Genomic DNA, 19,672 nt, shown 5'->3' with positions numbered 1-19,672 from the left:
ATCAGCCCCTGCACTCAGCGCTGGTAAGGCTGCACCTCAAATCCTGGGTTTGGTTTAGACCCCTCACTCCAAGAAGGACATTGAGGGGCTGGAGTGCATCTGAAGAAGGGGAACAGAGCTGGGGAAGGGTCTGGAGCCCAGGGGTTCTGGGGTGGCTGAGGGACCTGGGGCTGTTTAGTCTGGTGAAGAAGAGGCTGAGGGGAGACCTCATTGCTCTCTGCAGCTCTTGAAAGGAGGTTGGAGCAAGGCGAGTGTTTGGCTCTTCTCCCGAGTGACAGGTGATAGGATGAGAGGAGATGGCCACAAGTTGCACCATGGGAGGTTTAGACTGGAAATTGGGAAAAATTTCTTCACTGAAAAGGGTTCTTGGGCACCAGTAGAAACTGCCCAGGGAGGTGGTGGAGTCCCCATCCCTGGAGGGGTTTAAAAGATGGGTGGATGAGGTGCTCAGGGATGTGGTTTAGTAGTGGAGAGGTATAGTTGAACTCGCTCTCAAAGGTCTTTTGCAACCAAACACTTCTATGATTCTGTGATCAGCCTGACTCAGCACCAGCAAAGACAAAAATATGTGGAGAAAAGAGCACGACAAGGGTTTGGTGTAAACTTCTTGTCTTGAACAGTAAAATAATCAAGCCCTTCTCCTCCCCAGTGCCTTCAGACACCTCTTCTTTGGGGTGAGAAGATCAGAGAGCTACACGGGATGGAATTTCTTAGAAAAAACACATCAGTCCCCTAATTTTCTGTGCAGTTGAAATTGGTGCGTGCAGACAGCTGACTCCCAGCAAGGGGAATGCTCCCTGTACAGCTGTGGAGTCGTGTGTTTGCAAGTTAAAAGGCACTGAGAGGGGAAAACTAGCACTGAAATGTTGTCTTTGTGCCTTGTGGAACTTCAGCAGTCGTTCACCAGACCCAGGGATGAGATGGGGGTGTCCAATACTGACTGACTACAGGGATACTCAAGGAAACAAGGCATTAACACACAGGTAATTTTATAGCTTGATCCCCAGGCTGCTCTGTTAAGCCGTCTGATGCACGAAGCACTGCTGAGCGTTAGCACACTTCAGGGAAAAGGGAGTTGCAGTGAGGGACTTCACGTGCAGGCCAGGTGCCTGCCAGGGCTGACACCAGATCAACCGGGAAGAGCAACAATTAGTGTTTGGGCTGCTTTCTGCAGGAGGCGATGTGCTTATAGGGCACGACTACACGTGTCACAGGGGATTTGGGAAGAGAAGGGAAGGTCTCCAGATGCACAGGCAGCAGCTACTGGGAAGCAACTTTGACGAGCTGAGATGTCTCTTCTATGAGTGTAGAAAAGATTGTGTTTTCCCAAGAGAAGGGTTGAGGTGCAGCCTTGAAAAAACAGCTTTATCACTTCAGAAGTGAACACGCTGCATCCTCCTCTAGGGTGTAAACACATCAGTCGCTGAAGGCAACAGCCCCAACCCAAGAGAAGCATCAATAAAAACAAAAGCTATGCCTGGAAGAGGTGATTAAGCAGTCAGGTCAGACTAGATTAATAGTACTGCAGGTTCAACACTCATGTTCTATTTGAGACAGACAAAAATTGTATCAGTAAAAGGATCCTGGGTAAAAAGAATAAATATTTTACAAAACCATAAAAGCCCGTGTGATGATGTGATGCGCTGCTGGGTCCGACATTCCAAGTGCTGAGGAAGGTTTGCTGAAAGGCGATTGAAAAGAAACAGTGGGCTGCCCTCAATGAAGAGGTGCAGCTTCATCACGTACTTCAGTTTTTCCAGTTCCAAAATGTTTGTTAATCCTACTGCTTCCTTTTGTGCTCTTAAAGGGACTTGGCTGTTTAATCACAACACTGGGCCATATTTAGGGCAGGGGGGGAAGTGCCTCTGGAAATCTGTCTGAGCTGGGCATCTAAAAGTGTATAGATATTTTATAAAGAGCAGTAAAATCAGTAGCTCCCTGTCTACAGGTGGCACAGTTCACTCAAAGAGCATCTCCATCACCCTGGGTTTGTTGAGAACAAAACCAATGTTGGACAGTAGTTGCTGGGCATTGGGCTGCCTGCGCTGTCCGTTGGGCTTTTGGGTTTCATGTTCTTGCTGCTGCCTGGAGTTAAACTTTAACCAACTAGGGGACAGGTCAGGCACCTCCCATGCCCCCGGATAACACCCCAGAGCTCAGGCTGCTGGCTGTGCCTGTTCACTGGCCAAGCAGCGGTGGCTGCCCCATCCCTGGAGGGGTTCAAGGCCAGGTTGGATGGGGCTTGGAGCCCCTGATCCAGTAGGAGGTGTCCCTGCGCATGGCAGGGGGTGGAACTGGATGGGCTTTGAGGTCCCTTCCAACCTAAACCATTCACGATTCTATGATTCTCTGTGCTGGCCCCGATTGCTCCTAGAGAGTTTTGCTGGTTACAGCAGCCCCACATCAGCCGCACATCTTCTGTGGGATCATCCCTTCGGTGGGGCCCCAGGGCATCCAAGGACTGCCTCACGCAGGAACTGGAATGTCACAGGAGGAAACGAGGAGTTCATCAGAAAATACCTTCTCATGCTGAGAATATAATCTTTTTGTGGTGACTGATCTTTCTCCCCTAAAGCACTTCGAAAGAAAAGATGAATGTTGGAACCCATTTGGCTTTGAGGCAAAGTCTTCAGCATTTGAAAGGCGAGCTCCAAGTTTGCTGGCTCTGCAGGAAGCATCAATGAAGAGACCGTGCAACGTACAAACCAGATGGGAATTCAAACCTGAAAAATCCCGGAAGGTTCAACTAAACGTAACTTCTACAAATACGGGAGGATGGGGGGACAGGCATTCAGAGCAGTTGTATGGTCACTCGAAAAAAAAGAGGCATTATGGGCTAGACGAGCATTGCTCTGGGATGTCCCTCCTCTCCCTAAACTGCATCCTCATTTTCTGCAGAATGTTAGTAAGCACAGAGGAAACCATTCCGAATGCTAAGAAGGGACAAAAATGATCACAAATACTCACACAGAGATGTTGGTTCTAGTGTTTGGCGGCCAGCAGAAAGTCTGGTAGGATAATCCTGGGCCAGTCTCGCTGGTGTTGGTGCAGCAGGAATCCGCTCGTGTTTTTCTCTAAGCCAACATCTGAGGATGGTGCAAAGGTGAGCAGATGACCCTGGGCGAGCAGGAGTTACATCTCATGTAAAATACGTATTTGTTCCTTCATCAGAGACAGCATTTTGAGTTGGGAATGAAAAAAAGAAAATTGATCCATATTCACCTTGTAGAGAAGGTGAGCAATGAGCGGGGCAGCCAGGGCCCAGTCTCTGCCCCTGGGCACGTGTCTGCTCTTCTTCCCCATTCCCACAAAAATACCACCCTAACCTGGTTGTGCCTGTGCCGCTGGTTGGGAAGGAATCTGCTCTCCCCAGGGAGAGCGTGGCTGTGGGGTGAAGGGCAAGCGAGCCTCTGTCCTGGCCTGTTCATTTTAGAGGGAGAGATGTGGTCCATCAGCCCAGCATCCCAAACTTCTGCAGAAGATGATCTGACTTTGTGGTCTGGCCGATGTTTTTGTGACTGTCAGCTTGTAACTGCCTGCAGCTGGTACGCAAGGAGCTTCTGGAGAGCCGTGCACAGCACCTCCGCCGCCCGCCCGGTTGGGATGGGAAGCCATGCTCTGAAGAGCCCCGTTTGTACGCGTTACTACTGCTTTTGGTACTTGTAACGATTTGTAAGATTGCTTCTACTTCCTAAGTAAACAGTTGTACAGAACAGCAATGGAAGCAGAGCAGTCCTTCACCCCCTGTGTACATGCAGCTCCTGTTTTACGCACAGCTCGAGACCACCGCCCGCAGCCTTGTTCCTGACTCACACTGTCCTGGTAGCTCCTTAAGCGCCACCTGAATCGGAACTTGACGCTTAATTGACTTCCCAGCTCTGCTCTGGAGCAGCGCAGCACGCCTGTAGCCTGAGGCCCCTCCTGTGCCATCGAGAGCAAAGCCTCCTGCAGAGTTGGCCCCGTCCCTTGTGCTTGAGCTGCTCGGAGCCAGAGATCTTCATGGTGCCCTGCAGACAGCACAAAGGGCCGGCTCTGCCCGGCTGACTCTCGACAGGGACGCCCGGGCGCCTGGCAGCGAGTGGGCTCTCACAGGCAGTGGAGGGGATGCTGTTGGTCTCCTCATCGCTGGGAGCCAGCGCTTGGGGCTGCCCAGGGGGAGTTGTCCCCATGGAGAGGTGTCCAGAGCCCTGTGATGTGCTGCCCTGAAGCAGCACTAGCGCCCTTTCTGTGCAGAACTCATGCACAGCGTGGTGGGAAGGACTGGAACCCCTTCATGCATTACCCTCTCAACACTCTCGCAAGGAAACCTTGCTCCAAAGGTGACCTTCACACCATTTAGAAACAAAATTGAGTTGGTTTGGCCTTAGTGGCTGCACCTGGCCCTTGGGCGCAGCCTCTGAGCAGCTTCCCCCGCTCCTGGGGGGCTTCTCAGGGCTTGTGGTGGGTGCTGCTCAGTGCCATGGTGCGATGTGAAGGACTGAACACCTTTCCCAGGCTCTGGCTGCCCCCCCGGATACTGAAAATGCCAGGAAATCGACTTTCTAAGACTCATTTTGGAGTTTTAGAAAGCAGCATCCTTTATTCAGGCCTGGGCAACTGATCTCCATGCATCATGTGCAGTGAGATGAGCTGGGACAGCACGGATCCCCACTGACATTCATGTGTATAAATTTTCCCAGAAATCTTATGCATGTTGTATTACTTTCCAAGGACTCATTTTAATATTATTATGAGCTTCACAACAGTGACACGCCTTCCTAATTTGGATCTGTCTCCAACTCTGCCTGACCTTGCATTTGAGATGGGGAAGGGCTGCAAACAGGGATGATCAGAGAAGAAGACACAACTGTTCAGCACAGATCATGCTGAATACAAGACATTATCACCTCCAAAAGAACAAAGAGTGTAGCGGTATCTGGAAAAAACAGTATTCAGGAAAAAAAACCATGCTATAAAACCATGCTATAAAAAAGCACGCTCTCAGAGGGATATTCTGTGTAACATTCAAAGATTTCTTAGATGAAACTGAACTGTACTTCAGCATAAATCAAAATATTGCAGTATGTGTCATAGGAAATACTTTTTTACCTCCCTGGCTCCTGCGGGGCCCGAAAACCCCACACCTGGGATATGAGTAGCCGTTCCTGTTACACAAAGTGCAATATTTTGATTTATGCTGAAGTACAGTTCATCTCAGGAGTTGTGCCCTTTGAACGTCACACAGAACATCCCTCTGAGAGCATGGTTTCTTTCTGACAGTGTTTTTTTTCTGAAACTTTTCATTCTTTGAAGATGCTCACGCCTTGTACTCAGTGTGAGCTGTGCTGAAGTCCAGATGGAGATCCGTGACGAGTGGTGTCCCTCAGGGGTCCGTACTGGGACCGGTGCTGTTCAGTATCTTTATCAATGATATAGACAGTGAGATTGAGTGCACCCTCAGCAAGTCTGCAGATGACACCAAACTGAGTGGTGCAATTGCCACACCAGAAGGATGGGATGTCATCCACAGGGACCTGGACAGTCTGGAGAAGTGGGCCTGTGAGAACCTCATGAGGTTGAACAAGGCCAAGTGCAATGTCCTACATCTGGGTTGGGGCAAACCCTGATTTCAATACAGGATGGGGGATAATGTGATTGAGAGCTGTCCTGAAGAGAAGGATTTGGGGTGCTGGGGGATGAGAAGCTTGGCATGAGCCGGCAACATGCGCTTGCAGCCCAGAAGGCCAACCGTGTCCTGGGCTGCATCCAAAGAAGCATTGCCAGCAGGGTGAGGGGATTCTGCCCCTCTATTCCTCTCTTGTGAGACCTCATCTGGAGTATTGTGTCCAGTTCTGGAATCCTCAATGTAAGAAGGAGATGGAACTGTTGCAACAGGTCCAGAGGAGGCTACAAAGATGATGGGAGGGCTGGAGCACCTCCTGTATGGGGACAGGCTGAGCGAGTTGGATTTGTTCAGTCTGGAGAAGACTCAGAGGAGATCTTATAGCGACCTTCCAGTACCTGAAGGGGCTACAGAAAAGCTGGAGGGGGGCTGTTCACAAAGGCTCATGGCGATAGGATGAGGGGGAATGGGTACAAACTGGAGAGGGGCAGAGTTAGATTGGACACAAGGAGGAATTTCTTCCCTGTGCGGGTGCGGAGGCCTTGGCCCAGGTTGCCCAGAGCAGTGGTGGCTGCCCCATCCCTGGAGGGGTTCCAGGCCAGGTTGGATGGGGCTTGAAGCCCCTGATCCAGTGGGAGGGTCCCTGCCCATGGCAGGGGGTGGAACTGGACGGGCTTTGAGGTCCCTTCCAACCCAAACCATTCTGTGAACAGCGGGGGCTGCTGCTGGAACCCCCTGGGCTGGGAGTTTTCATCTATCTTAAAGCCAAAGTCAGCAGAGCCAGAGCCAGCTCCAAATTAGCAGAGATTTGACTTTGCAAAGTTGATAATAACACTGAAATTAGTCCTTGAGAGGAACAGAACATGCTTGGGATCTGTGGGAGAATTCATCCCTGTCAGCAGGATCTGTGCTGCCCCAGCCCGTGTGTCATTGCACACGAGATGGAGATCAGTTGCCTCAGCCTGGTTGAAGGATGCTCACTCTCTAAAACACCGGAATGAGCTTTAGAGAGGTGATTACAAGTCTTACGAGGAACGGCTGAGGGCCCTGGGGTTGTTCAGCCTGCAGAAAAGGAGGCTGAGGGGAGACCTCATCACTGTCTGCAGGTCCCGGAAAGGAGGGTGTAGAGAGGACGGAGATGGGCTCTTCTCCCAAGTGTCAGGGAACAGGACAAGGGGGAACAGCCTCAAGCTCTGCCGGTGGAGGGTCAGACTGGATATAAAAGGAAGATTTTTCACAGGAAGGGTCATGGGGCCCTGTCAGAGGCTGCCCGGGGAGGGGATGGAGTCACCGTCCCTGGAGGGGTCTAAAGGACGGGTAGACGAAGTGCTCAGGGACATGGTTTAGTGGTTGATAGGAATGGTTGGACTCGATGATCCAAGAATCTTTTCCAACCTGGTGATTCTATGATTTATGATTTTTACCACTCGAGGGGCACAAAGCGGGCTCGCAGGCTCCCGCGCTTGGGGGTCCTCCAGCACTGTGCCCGCCCACAGGGGGCGCTGTGATTGCCCGAGCCCCGATGTGCCCTGAGCCCGCCGCCAGGGGAGCTGTGCACTCCCAGCCCTGCTGTGCCCTGTGCTCGCCGCTAGGGGAGCTGTGCACTCCGAGCCCCGCTGTGCCCCGTGCTCGCCGCCAGGGGAGCTGTGCACTCCCAGCCCTGCTGTGCCCTGTGCTCGCCGCTAGGGGAGCTGTGCACTCCGAGCCCCGCTGTGCCCCGTGCTCGCCGCTAGGGGAGCTGTGCACTCCCAGCCCTGCTGTGCCCCGTGCTCGCCGCTAGGGGCGCTGTGCCAGCTCGAGTCCCGCTGTGCTCTGAGCCCGCCGCACCGCCAGGGGCACTGTGCGCGCTGCCCCCCCGCGTGCGGCGTGTGAGGCGCGTTTGGCGCGCGGCGCGCTGGGGCGATGGCGGGCGCGGGCGGCGGCGCGGGGCCGGGGCCGGGGCCGGGAGCGGGGCCGGGAGCGGGGCCGGTGGCGCAGGGGCTGAAGGAGGCGCTGGTGGAGACGCTGACGGGGATCCTGTGCCCGGTGCAGGCGGTGCGCGCGGCCGCCGAGGAGCAGGTGAAGGTGCTGGAGGTGACGGAGGGTGAGTGCGGGCCCGGCGGGGAGCGGATCCGGGGTCCGGGATGGGGCCCTCACGCCAAGAAGGACATTGAGGGACTGGAGAGTCCAGGGAAGGGAACGGAGCTGGGGAAGGGAGTGGAGAACAGGGGTTCTGGGAGAGGTTGAGGGCCCTGGGGCTGTTTAGTCTGGAGAAGAGGAGGCTGAGGGGAGACCTCATCGCTCTGTGCAGCTCCTGAAAGGAGGTTGGAGCGACGTGGGTGCTGGGCTCTGCTCCCAAGTGACAGACGATAGGACGAGAGGAAATCATAGAATAGTTTGGGTTGGAAGGGACCTCAAAGCCCATCCACAGGGACATCCCACTAGATCAGGCTGCTCAAACCCCATCCAACCTGGCCTTGAACACCTCCAGGGATGGGGCAGCCACGGCTTTCGTGGGTAACCTGGGCCCTCTGCAGTTTATACCCGTTCCCCTTTATCCTATCACTGCAAGCCTTTGTGAACAGCTTGAGGTTTTGTGAAATGGCCTCAAGTTGCACCAGGGCAGGTTCAGACTGGATATGGAAAAAATTCTTTAACTGAAGGGGTTCTCAGGCACTGGCAGAGGCTGCCCAGGGAGGTGGTGGAGTCTCCGTCCCTGGAGGGGTTTAAAAGACGGATGTATGAGGTGCTCACGGATCTGTTTCAGTAGTGGACAGGTATGGTTGGACTCAATGATCTCAAAGGTCTTTTCCAACCAAGCAATTCTATGACTGTCTCCCCACAGCTAGCCAGGAGCATCACCTCTTGGTTTAACCTTCATGCCTTCCAACAGCAGCATTTGCTGTGGGAATGCAATAAAGGCAAAGCAAACATGGACACGCGGGAGGCTAGAGCTGGATGGCAGCCAGCCTGTGGCTTTGAAAAGACAGAGCTTAGAAGAGCAAACACCCCAAATTCAGACAGTGTCTCTCGTTATTCCATCACTCATCTGGCCTCTCTGTGGTGTCACTACACTGGCTCTTGCACTTGCTGTTTTTCCTAGGTGAAAGCAATACTTAAGAACCTGTTGATGGTAATGTTTTATTTCACTTCAGTTTAAATTTTATGACCCATCCCAACTCACTGGAATCTGTAGAAACTGCTTGGAGATTCTCAGGTAATCTGTGTCGGGAGCTTGGCACTGGAGAGAGCAACACAGCCTGTGCCCTGGCAGCTGGGTGGGATGGGTTTTTCTCAAGGAAATTTTGCCTTACCTTTGTCCAGTTGTGCCATTCCAAAAGTGTTTTGTGAAGTGTTCTAGAGACTTAATGCTCCTGAACTTTAGTTCAGAAACATTATCAAAGGAAGCTTATGGTACAGAGGAGGAAGGTGCAAGGGTGTGACTGCGTCCAGAATAGCGTATGATAATGCTGCTTTGGGAATGAAAGGGGCATGAAGGGAAGGAAAAGTGATAAAGTGTTTCTTGTTATGCAGTCCTGTGAGGTTAACTCTCAGGTTAAGTCTTCCTTGATGCATGACCAGGAAATCTGTGCTGTTTGAGGTTTTTCTGTGTGATTTGTTGGCATTGCAGCAGGTCTAGAACGCTGTGAGGTTTGTTGACCCATAGAGCCTTTGCCTTGCAGAGCTACTGCAGTCAGTGTTGCGCTTCAGCAGGAGCAGCTTGTTTTTCCCCAGTCTGAATCTTACCACCAGAAATGCAATCAGGGTTCTGTAATGGTTTTGGTATCAGGCTTCCAGAAGAGATTTAGGTTTTGAAGGGCTGTAGGTGATGGGTGCCCCTGAGATCCCTCTGAGAGCCCAGGAATGCAACAAAACTGCATTTGGCAATGGTAAGGGCAAGAGGAATGGAATCGCCTATGCCTCTGTTTTGTCACTGTTTTACAAATATCCTGAAGTCACACAGTTTTCCTCTGCGGTCGCAGTCCCAGAACCGCCCAGCTCTGTTGCAGGACCTGTGCTGGTGACCTGGGGGAGGCTGCAGAATAACCCTCGTGCCGCCTGGAGGGAAGCACTGCCTCCCAGAGAGCCCTGCAAGGCCGGGCTGAGAGGAGCCTCCTGAAATTCAGCAAAGTCACACACCAAGTTCTGCACCTGGGCAGGAGAACCTGCTACTGGGGAGCAGGCTGGGCACCGCCTGGCGGGGAGCAGCTCTGCAACAAAGGGCCTGGGGTTCCTGGTGGCTGGCAAGCCGGACAGGGCCAGCATCATGCCCTGGGGGGCCAGCTGCATCCCAGGCTGCATCTACAGGGTCAGAGGCGGCCGTCAGCCCTCTCTGGTCAGCACTTGTTAGACCACAGCTGGGACACTGGTCTGGTTGTGCTCCCACCCCCTGGCAGAAGGCAAAGCGATTGACAGGCGTAAGCTCAGCAAAGGGCCACCTCAGGTGGGGAACTGCAGCGCTCGCCATGTGAGGGGATGCTGGAGCAGAAGGGTTTGCAGTATGGAGACGAGAGTTTTGCAGGTGGATCTGACAGCAGCTACTAGTAACAATGAGGAGGCTGTCACTGGGAGGTGGGAGAGGATGAAGGAAAACAGACACAGACTGAAAGAAGAGGTTCAGACTGGACATAACGAGAAACATTTTCAGTGTAATCTGCACGAAGCTTTGGAGCGGGTTGTCCAGAGAAGCTGTGCGGCTACCAGCCTTGAGCACCTCCAAGGCCTTCCTAGAAAATGCTTTGGGCAACCTTATTTGATGCTGCTTTGATCACAGGGTTGGACTGGAGCCCTCCCAAGATCTCTCTCAGCTGAATTGTTCTGTGCTTCTGTGATTTCTTCTCTCTCGTCCTAGTCAAGCAGCATGAAAGGAATAAGCTGTGTTCTCCTTTCAGTGCTTGCAAAAGCCTAGAAGCGGAGCTAAAGGACGGTGTTTGCCAACACCTTATTGCTGGGGGAAAGAAATATAGATTGTGTGTGTCAGAAGTACTTTAAAGAAACAAAAAGTGCGGTATTGTTAAGCAGCGTAAAGAACATGCTGAACATAAAAGTGATGGCAGGAGGAAAGAGCGCAAATATTAGCACTTTTAATGGAAAAATAAATGAAGGTAAGCAAAAAAAATTAAGGGAAAAACTTGTTAAAGACGTAAAAACTTGTTGAACACATAAGAACTTGTGATGCTTTCACATGTAGTGGATCAGAGCGCGTTTCAGAGGTATTCATAGTCAACAGGTGCCTGAAGTGTGTGAAGTATGTTCAGGAGGACGGAGCTGCAGGGCAGCGGAACTGATGTTGGTGTTGACTTACTTTGGTCTGTGGAAGGGCATCTACAGGATGCACATTGCAAAACCCACATCAAGTTGAAGCATGAGTAGAAGCAGTTTAATTTATGGGTTTACTTTAAATAAATGCTACAGGATGGATCTCAGGTATTGAAACATTGAATTACTGTAAAACTTGCCACTTAGGGACTGGTAAACATGGGACAGTTTTTAGTAAAGTCTCTAAGGTGAGGACTGGAGAGTGAATGATGGGATTCTTACAGGTGAGTTGGTGTGGTTTTTGCGCTGCCCGTAAGAGTTAAAATCACATCAAGAGCTGGAATAAGGAGAGCTGGGGACGTGAGATTGTTGTGTCAGAGTGCCTGTGTTTCATAGAAAAGCTGTGGGAAGGAGTCCTGGGGCTGCCAAAGAGCTTTTAGAAAACACCCTTACTGAAATGTTTTGAAGAAGCTGAACTGCTGGGGGCAGTTCTTGAATTAATAACAGATGGGAGGCTTGAAGAAGAGAGGTAGAGGTGACTGGTCATGCTTCAGGCTGCAGGGAGATAATTGAGTCCCATGCAAATCTGGACTGCTCAGCACGTCCAGAAATGATGTGGAAAGCAGTGAGTAGTGGTGTGACGAAGTGGCTGATAGTGCTGCACTCTGCTGTGTGGTCTGGCCGGAGCGAGAATCGATGGGAAAAATTAGAGAATGATTTCACACAAGTGAGTTGAGTGTGTGAAACCATAGGTGGAGGTCAGTGCTGGTCAGCAAAGTAACGGTCAGGGATGGGGAGACAGCCCAGATGGTACCTTAAAAAGTAATGAGCTGTCCTGGCAGGTGCCAGTGGGAGAAGAGATCCCATTGTCAGTGCGGAGGCTCTGCTGAACATACCCCATTCACTGTGTGGCCGTGCTCTGAAAGCCAAACGGACCGTTAAGGAGGGAACAGAGAACAAAGCACGACATAAATTCCTCATGCTTCTGCAGTCCCAGCGCCGCATGCGTTACTGGCTCAGTGCTCTCTGGAGGGATAAAGCAGGGCAGTATGAATGCAGCACAGAGACATTCACAGAGGTGTGGGAAAAGCTTCTGTTCTCAGAAGGAGTGAATACATTGATGTTTCTGCCTAAGAGAGAGTTAGCAGAGATGGAGGCTCTGAAATCATAGTGGGCAGAAAGGGTGAATGAGGAGTGATTATTTGTGGCTTCTCATAAAGCTACCACAAGATGAAAACAAATCTGAAACATGTAGGTTGTTTCCCCCAGTGCGCAAACTGTGGAACTCATTCCTGTTGGGTGTCAGAGACAGCAGTAATTTTGGTATTTCTGGAGGAAGAAGCTCACCGAGAGCCTTTAGACACTCTGGTCAGATACTACACCTGCTTCAGGAGGCTCCCAGCGCCAAGATTTTGAAGGAGTGTGTTGGGGGAAGCGTTGCTCTGCCCTCAGCCCTTTCCTAGAGCCACTTGCAGGATCGATGGTGCAGTACGGTTAAGCCAAGCCAAGACAGCAGTTAGCTCTCCCTGCGTGCTGCCTCTCTCCAGCACCCGCTCTCCTCCACGCAGGGTTTAGCCAGGTTGGGATGGTTCTGGTTTTTGTGAGGTTGCCGTTGAGCTCCCTGAAGCAGCTCGCTGGGTAGAAATGCAGTCAGAGGGAGCCTCTGGCACAGGCTGAACTGTCCAAGAAAGTCTCCTGTTTGCCTTGATACTGCTGTTCTAGAGGAATAGGTGACATGGGCTCTGGAGTAAGGACATGGTGGTAGTTTCTCCCTGCAGTATCACCTCGAGCACCTTCCGAACGTGTCCCTAGCATTTCTGGCTCTTCCCCACTCCTGTGTCTTCCCTGGTGGGAAGAGGCATCACCTGACATCTAGGGGATGGGAGATGCGTTACTGTTGGTCTCTGGAAAGATGAAAGGTCACCTGGTGATTTTTGTTATCTCTAGCTTTTAAATAAAAGCAATGTCTGAGACTGTTCAGGGGAAGGCAGGAGAAATGAGAGCTCCAGTTTGTGGAGCGGAACTGCCATGCATGTGTCTGTCTTGGCTCAACTCCACCATCAACTTGTTCCCAGTGCAGAGGGATAGTGTTTCCATTCCCCCTCTATCTGGTCTGTCCAGGTAATGCTGCACACAATCTCTGATAGTATTCATGTGTGCTGCAACTGTCGTCGTAGGGCTTGAGGATCATTCCATAATACATAAAAATAACCTCTTTCTCTAGGTCTTACTGTGTCAGAGAGCATGTGTGGAGGCCAAGCTGTCTCCCGGGACATCGGAGCAGGGGCAGTGTGTCTCTGAAGGTGTATGGTGTACGTCCACCAGGAGGAATCGTTCTTTGACCCTGTTAGGAGGAGCAATGTTTGTAACACATTCCCTAAATTATGCTGATAAGGAGTTTTAATGCCAACTTCTTGTACAGTTGAAATCAAAAATACTGCTGCCCGTGTGCCTGGTTAGACAGCAAGTCTAATATTTGTTATGATGGTATTAAGTCTCTGAGCTACTCACTCTTGTGCTTTGGAATTGTGGTGGTGAGAGGTGAGTGGCTCCAGACTGGAGCATTGCCTTTCGTTTGCCTGTCTATGTTATGTGTTTCTGTTTGCCCTTTTTGCAGGTAGGAAGGGCATTTATATGGCTCTCTTCAACTTGGCTTCTGTTCTGACACCTTGTGTGTGGAAAGGCATCTCCAGCTCAGTCCTTTGCAAGGTCGGTCGTTGCCAGAAGCTGAGATACACAGGTGACTGTGAAGACGGCACTGACCTTAGCAAATTGACTTGTGTCAATCCGGGCTTGCTGACGCTCTTTAAAGCTTCTTGTCCATCTTGTTTGAGACTAGTCGTGTGCAGGAGACAACCAGTGCTTTGTTTTGAGGGTGATCTCCGATTTGAATATCGGCTTCACGGGTCTTGTAAATGTTCTTTTAGTGTCTTCTCCCCCAGAGTAGGCAGCTCAGTACATTCCAGTTGATGCTTTAAAGCTCCATGGATTCTCTGATGCGAATGGCTGTCCATTTGTATCAGGAGCACGGCTGTAGGGACAGTGGTAGCACGGAACCTGTAGAATCACTTGTTCAGTGTGGTTTTCCTTATGGGCAGCTCCTTCCTGACATAACTGTTTTGATGCATGTGATGTTGAGAGTAACATCTGTGTTTCACTAGGTAACTCCTTGATTATGCCTGGCCAAGAAGCATCTGGTGGTGTTGGTTGACAGAGGCTGAACAGGAGCCAGCGGTGGCCCAGGTGGCCAAGAAGCCAATGGCATCTTGGTCTGTATGAAGAACAGCGTGGTCATCAGGACCTGGAAAGTGATTGTGCCTCTGTACTTGGCATTGGTGAGGCCGCACCTCGAGTCCTGGGTTCGGGTGGGGACCCCTCAGTACAAGAAAGACATTGAGGAGCTGGAGAAAGAAAAAGGGACAGAGAAAGGGAATGGAGCTGGAGAAGGGTCTGGAGAACAAGGGTTATGAGGAGCGGCTGAGGGACCTCGGGCTGTTTAGCCTGGAGAAGAGGAGGCTGAGGGGAGACTTCTCATCAATGTCTGCAGCTCCTGGAAAGAAGGTGGTAGTGAGGTGGATGTTGTTCTCTTCTGCCAAATGACAGGTGATAGGACAAGAGGGAATGGCCGCAAGTTGCACGAGGGCAGGTTCAGATCAGACATTGGGAAAAATGCCTTCATGGAGTGGGTTCTCGGGCCGTGGCGGAGGCTGCACAGGGAAGTGGTGGAGACCTCATCCCTGGAGGTGTTTAAAAGACAGATGGATGAAGTGCTCAGGGATCTGGTTTAGTAGTGGACAGGTACAGTTGGACTCTATGATATCAGAGGTCTTTTCTAACCAAGTAATTCTATGTTTTTATGGCATAAAAAAAGTGTCATGTAGAAGGAGAGATTCTGGAGAATTCACAAACCTGACTGCAGTATGTGGTTGTGTGATGGTCTCTTGGCTGTAAATTGAATCACAGAGTGGATGATGGGCAGAAATGGGTGGAAATCCTGTGAATGGATAATTTAAGCTGAGTTTTTAACAGGACTTAACATTTGTGACATTGAACCAAATTTTTACTGGGGAAATCAAAACAAGAAATGGCTGTGTTGGGCCGTGTGATATCTGACTTTCAGGAAGAAAAGTTATTCACAGCAGCAAATACCATTATTTGCGCTGTGGAATGCTGCAGACACACGTTGAGTGAAGTGAGAAGCTGTGAAGAAGGGATTTCAAGTGAGATGCCTAAAGCCATTGCGGATGCCAGAGCTGACTGGCCTTCATCTTTGTGTACTTTGCTAAGAAGTGAGCAAAATACAGTTGTATTTTTCAGAGGTTTGCTAAAAAGAAGAGTCCTTCTGGAGTAATCATTGAGCATCATGGTGGATGATGAAGCAGTTCCTCAAAGAAGCCCTTTTGTAGTGAATAAAAGCTATGGCTGAGCGTTAGGTACTTGCTTGGTGTTTTCCTGGTCTGTCTGTAGGTGCCTTCCACACACTGCTTCTGTTTGGCCTCGTGGCTACCGTGCTGTGAGCAGGAGGATGGATAGGGTGACCTCCTGAGATCCCTTTCAACCCAAATTACTTTGTGATCATATCGAAAACCAGTCTTGTGGAGAACGTCTGCGCCGGTGTAGCTGAAGACTGCAATGCCCAAGGGGTGGGCAAATGTTGGGTAAAGGGAACTCTGTTTGCGATGGGGAGCTCTGGTCTCTGCAGACTGAATGCTGGTTTGTTGTGGAGTGTCAGTGTGGGACTGGCCAGGGATGCACCTGGGCCGGCTGCAGAGCTATCATGGCCCCTTCCTCTGCCGGCCCTGGCAAAGACAGCTAAAGGGACCCATCGCAGCTCCCGAACCAGCTCTGTGTGGGCACATTGAGCCCGACTCCGTTGGTGCTTGGTCCAGTTCAACAAGGCAGGATGTGGGAAGTGTGCTCATTCAGTAGAAGACCCTGCTCGTTTATTCCTCACAGCTTGCTTAATACAATTTTTTTGTTTTGTCGAGCTTCATTTCTCAAAAAAGGTGGGAGGGAAGTGATTATGTGAACTGGTTTTGTGGCAGATGGAGCCTGTTTGTGAAGGAGGAGAGTGGGGCTTCACTGATATCGAGGATAAGCAGACCTGGGAGGAAATGGGTTTGTAAAGTGTTCCCTGTGCCAGGCCCTTTGTTAAAAGTTTCTGATTGTTTTAGTTTTACAGACTTTGTCTTGGGAAGAAGACTTGACGTTTCGGATGACTCAAATCTACAAAATATAAGTGGAGGAAGCACTTAACAAGAGATGCATTCGAACCACAGTTACCCATGATAAAGATAGCAAGTCCCTCGCCAGCTGGGCAATAACCAGTAGTAAAGCGGTTCTTTGACCAAAGAGGAGCCAGTGACCTGTGCCACAACCAGGGGAATTTCAGTCCCTGGAAGGATTCTTGGGCCTGCTCATTAAACAGTTGCCAGTGTCTATAACATAATGGGATAAATAGAATCATAGAATCACTAGGGAGGAAAAGACCATTTGGATCATCGAGTCCAACCATTCCTATCAACCTCTAAACCATGTCCCTGAGCACCTCATCTACCTGTCCTTTAAATACCTCCAGGGCTGGGGACTCCACCCCCTCCATGGGCAGCCTCTGCTGGTGCCTGATGACCCTTTCTGTGAAAAATTTTTTTCTGATGTCCAGTCTGACCCTCCACTGGCGCAACTTGAGGCCATTGCCCCTTGTCCTGTCCCCTGACACTTGGAGAAAAGGCCAGCACCCTCCTCTCTGCAACCTCCTTTCAGGTAGTTGCAGAGAGCAAATAGATGCTACACAGCCTATCCTGTTTTGTATGAGCTGTTCTTGATAATTCCATATAAGTTTTGTTTGACGGGAGAGCTGGCTTGTTACTTAAACAAGCAAGAGCTGGGCATGATGTGAGTTCAGTAGGATTCCCAATACGAATTTGCCACAGTGGTCATTTATCAGTTGATAAGATACATTTTTCTAATGCTTTTAAGACGCATAGTTGGCTGAAAACCTTTATTATCAGTGGCTTATTGTCAAACCGTAGGGCTTGTGAGACAGAACCCTGGGTCGCTGCGGTAGTGAGGCCACCTCGAGTCTGCTGGCACTGCGGCCTGTGTGGAGAGCGAACTAACCAGAGGTTGGAAAATGGGAGATGTAGCCTGAAATCACTGGAATAAATATTGTAAATCAAATGCAGATTACCGTATGTAAAGGGGAACAGTCAAATGCCTGTGTGCAAACAGATGTAAAGATGTTAAAATAGGGGTAGTAGAGATTTGCAACTGTGTGAGGTTCCATTTTTTCTGGCTTCTGAGTTCATTTATGCCCTTTGAAAATGTGGCTGAAATACAATGCGATATTCAAGTCTGCAGCATTGCAGACAACTCAAAGGATAATTACTGCTGCAGAGGCGTATTAGGTTAAGTACCTCTCAGAATGAGGCTCCCTGCTTTTGCAGCTTGAATAATAGGGTTTTTTTCCTCTTTTTTTTTTTTAAATGCAGCATCTATGAAGAAAGGTTGAAGGAACTGGGCTTGTTTAGTGCAAGCATGGGAAAGCGAGCGGCAATTATCTCCAAGCCCAGAAAAGCCTCTTACAAGCAAGGTGAATGTTAGGAGAAACTCAGATAACCACGTGTGTGAGGCACCTAAATATGCTGCTGAGGAAAGTGACTGAACTCTTTTTGAGAAGGGATTTCAGTTGGTTTTGTTGGAGGTGCTGCCAGCACATTGCAGCAGTCCATGGGAGTCAGGGTGTGCTGGTGGGCCCTCGGGGCATACCTTCTGCTCCACAGCTTCAAGAAGTAAAGACTGACAAGTGCGTTCTTTAAGCAGACTGGTGAAGTTAAACAAAGTATTTAGCACAGTTATCAGCTATCTGGAACATAAAGGTGCAATTTTAAGCAAATTTATGAAGGCTTATGGGTTTATTGCTCTTCCTGGTTGTGATTTCCTGTGCTCGGTCATCAACAGAATTGGTACAAGCATTTCAGTGTTGCCTCTGTTACAGAACTTGCTTGGCAGCTGAAGAAACTCTTGCTTTTTGTGGACAAATGTCTTGCTGGTGAGGGTCCTGCGGGCCATAAGATGGTGCAGGCGGTTCCTGGTGTCAGTGCTTGGGCAGAGTTTGCTCAGGAAAGTGCATGGGGCACTTTGAGCTGTCATAGGGTGTGTTTGGGGACAGCTAAAGTCACGTTTCCAAACCACTCTCCGGATGGAGACTGCAGGCTGACTGTCTTCTGTCTCAACTCATCCTGGATCTTATTCATGCATCCCTCGTGTAGAGGCTGGACCAAGGACCTTACATTGTAGATAAGATCTGTTTTTTTAAGAAACTGTAAATAATTTTCTCATTATTGACTGATGTTGCAAAATTTTTTTGCTAATGAGAAAAAGAAATAAGGTGCTGGGAAAATAAATGAAGTTTGTGCAGAGAGCACAAGGTAGAATTCATGTTCATGATTCATTTGAGTAGCTACACTTTGGAATTGTCTTCTCCTTCCCACATATGAGTCATTCCATTGGTATGATGTCTTTCTCTAAATATCTTGATGAGTTTTACTGTGTGGGAATAGAAGTTATGATACTAACATGGTTTTTTTCTTTTCCTTCTTTTTTTTGCTTGCAGAATTTGGTGTTCATTTAGCAGAACTGACTGTAGATCCCCAGGGAGCTCTGGCCATCCGTCAGGTGAGTTTACCTGGCACTGTAGAAAGAATTTGGACAGCAGTTTCGTTGTTGTTTAGAATATTCTCTCACATTTCCAGGTGAGAAATTGGAGGTAGCTTTCCACTACTGCATCTCCATTTTCCTGTACGTTTCTCTAGAGTCATTACTTGCTCTCTTTCAACATTATTCAGGTGTTATAAACTTACCTTTTTAGAAAATAATGCTTTATGGACTTACTGAACCTGGTGCTGAGGCAGTTCTATACTGGGAATGAGCACAGTTTCTTGGGTGGATGGGAAGCATCAGCAAGCAGAGGTGTGACTTGTCTTTGCAGCAGCCATTTCTGTAGGTGTTTTTCTCCTGGAAAAGGAAGGTGAAGGTCTGTATTTCTTTAGTTACCATGTAGGCCATATTGTGTGCCTTTTTAAAGGTGGGAAAGTAAAGCTGCTGCTTTGTGTCAGTGCTGTACAAGGCTTTGGTGCTCACTGAATAGCCATCAGTTCATCTTTTCACTGCAATAGCTTTTTTGGTCTGTTTCATGAAGATTTTGCATTTTTGACAAGCCCTGTCACTGGTCTAAAAGCAGGATGATGGGATGGAAGTCAAAGCAAACAGGTCGGGGTGACACCATGGTTGCAAGTATTGTTCCTGATTCCTGGCCTCTCTTCTAATACAGCTAGCATCTGTCATTCTGAAACAGTATGTGGAAACTCACTGGTGTTCTCAGTCAGAAAAGTTTAGACCTCCAGAGACCACGGAAAGGGTAAGATTTGGTTTCGTGTTCTCTGCTTTGAGACACTTCATCTATCGAGTATTACTTTTGTAGATGGCCCTTGTGTCAGTGCCCTTCTGTATTATGAGGATTAATGGCTTCAGTTAAGGTTTCCTGACATTTTCCACTTTGAAAATTGGTTTCGGTTGCTTAAAACAACACATGGCTTGAGAAGCTTGGGCTAATTTCTGTAGGAGAAGTTCAGCTCTAATATTTCTGCTGCTCTAAGTGCAAGAGTAGAAGAAAGCTGCTTTGTAGGTTTTACAAACACTGGTTCTGGCAGTCTTTTTTCAGAGTTTTGCTAAATCACATGGTTTTCAGCTTGGGATTTAACAACTGTTTTCCCATGACAAATTCTAGTGTAAAGTTCTGCAGGTTTCATTAGAAATCTGTTCAGTAGGAGT

General features: G+C 49.5%; 1 protein-coding gene across 2 annotated transcripts in view; it reads left to right on the top strand.

The window, feature by feature from the left end:
* Positions 1–7,499: 7,499 nt before the first annotated feature.
* IPO9 (importin 9) overlaps positions 7,500–19,672 on the top strand; it is a 39,670-nt gene continuing 27,497 nt past the window's right edge. For both annotated transcript variants that reach the window (XM_054087510.1, XM_054087509.1), the window contains exons 1-3: positions 7,500–7,685; positions 18,456–18,517; positions 19,173–19,259. In XM_054087510.1, coding sequence (XP_053943485.1) covers positions 7,505–7,685; positions 18,456–18,517; positions 19,173–19,259 — 330 coding nt within the window. In that variant the 5' untranslated portion in view covers positions 7,500–7,504. The remainder of the gene's footprint in view (positions 7,686–18,455; positions 18,518–19,172; positions 19,260–19,672) is intronic.

The sequence above is a fragment of the Cuculus canorus genome, chromosome 24 (genome assembly GCF_017976375.1).
Source record: "Cuculus canorus isolate bCucCan1 chromosome 24, bCucCan1.pri, whole genome shotgun sequence".
Taxonomy (NCBI): domain Eukaryota; kingdom Metazoa; phylum Chordata; class Aves; order Cuculiformes; family Cuculidae; genus Cuculus; species Cuculus canorus.
Note: the sequence above shows the minus strand (reverse complement) of the source record. Positions and strands in the feature narration are given on the sequence as shown.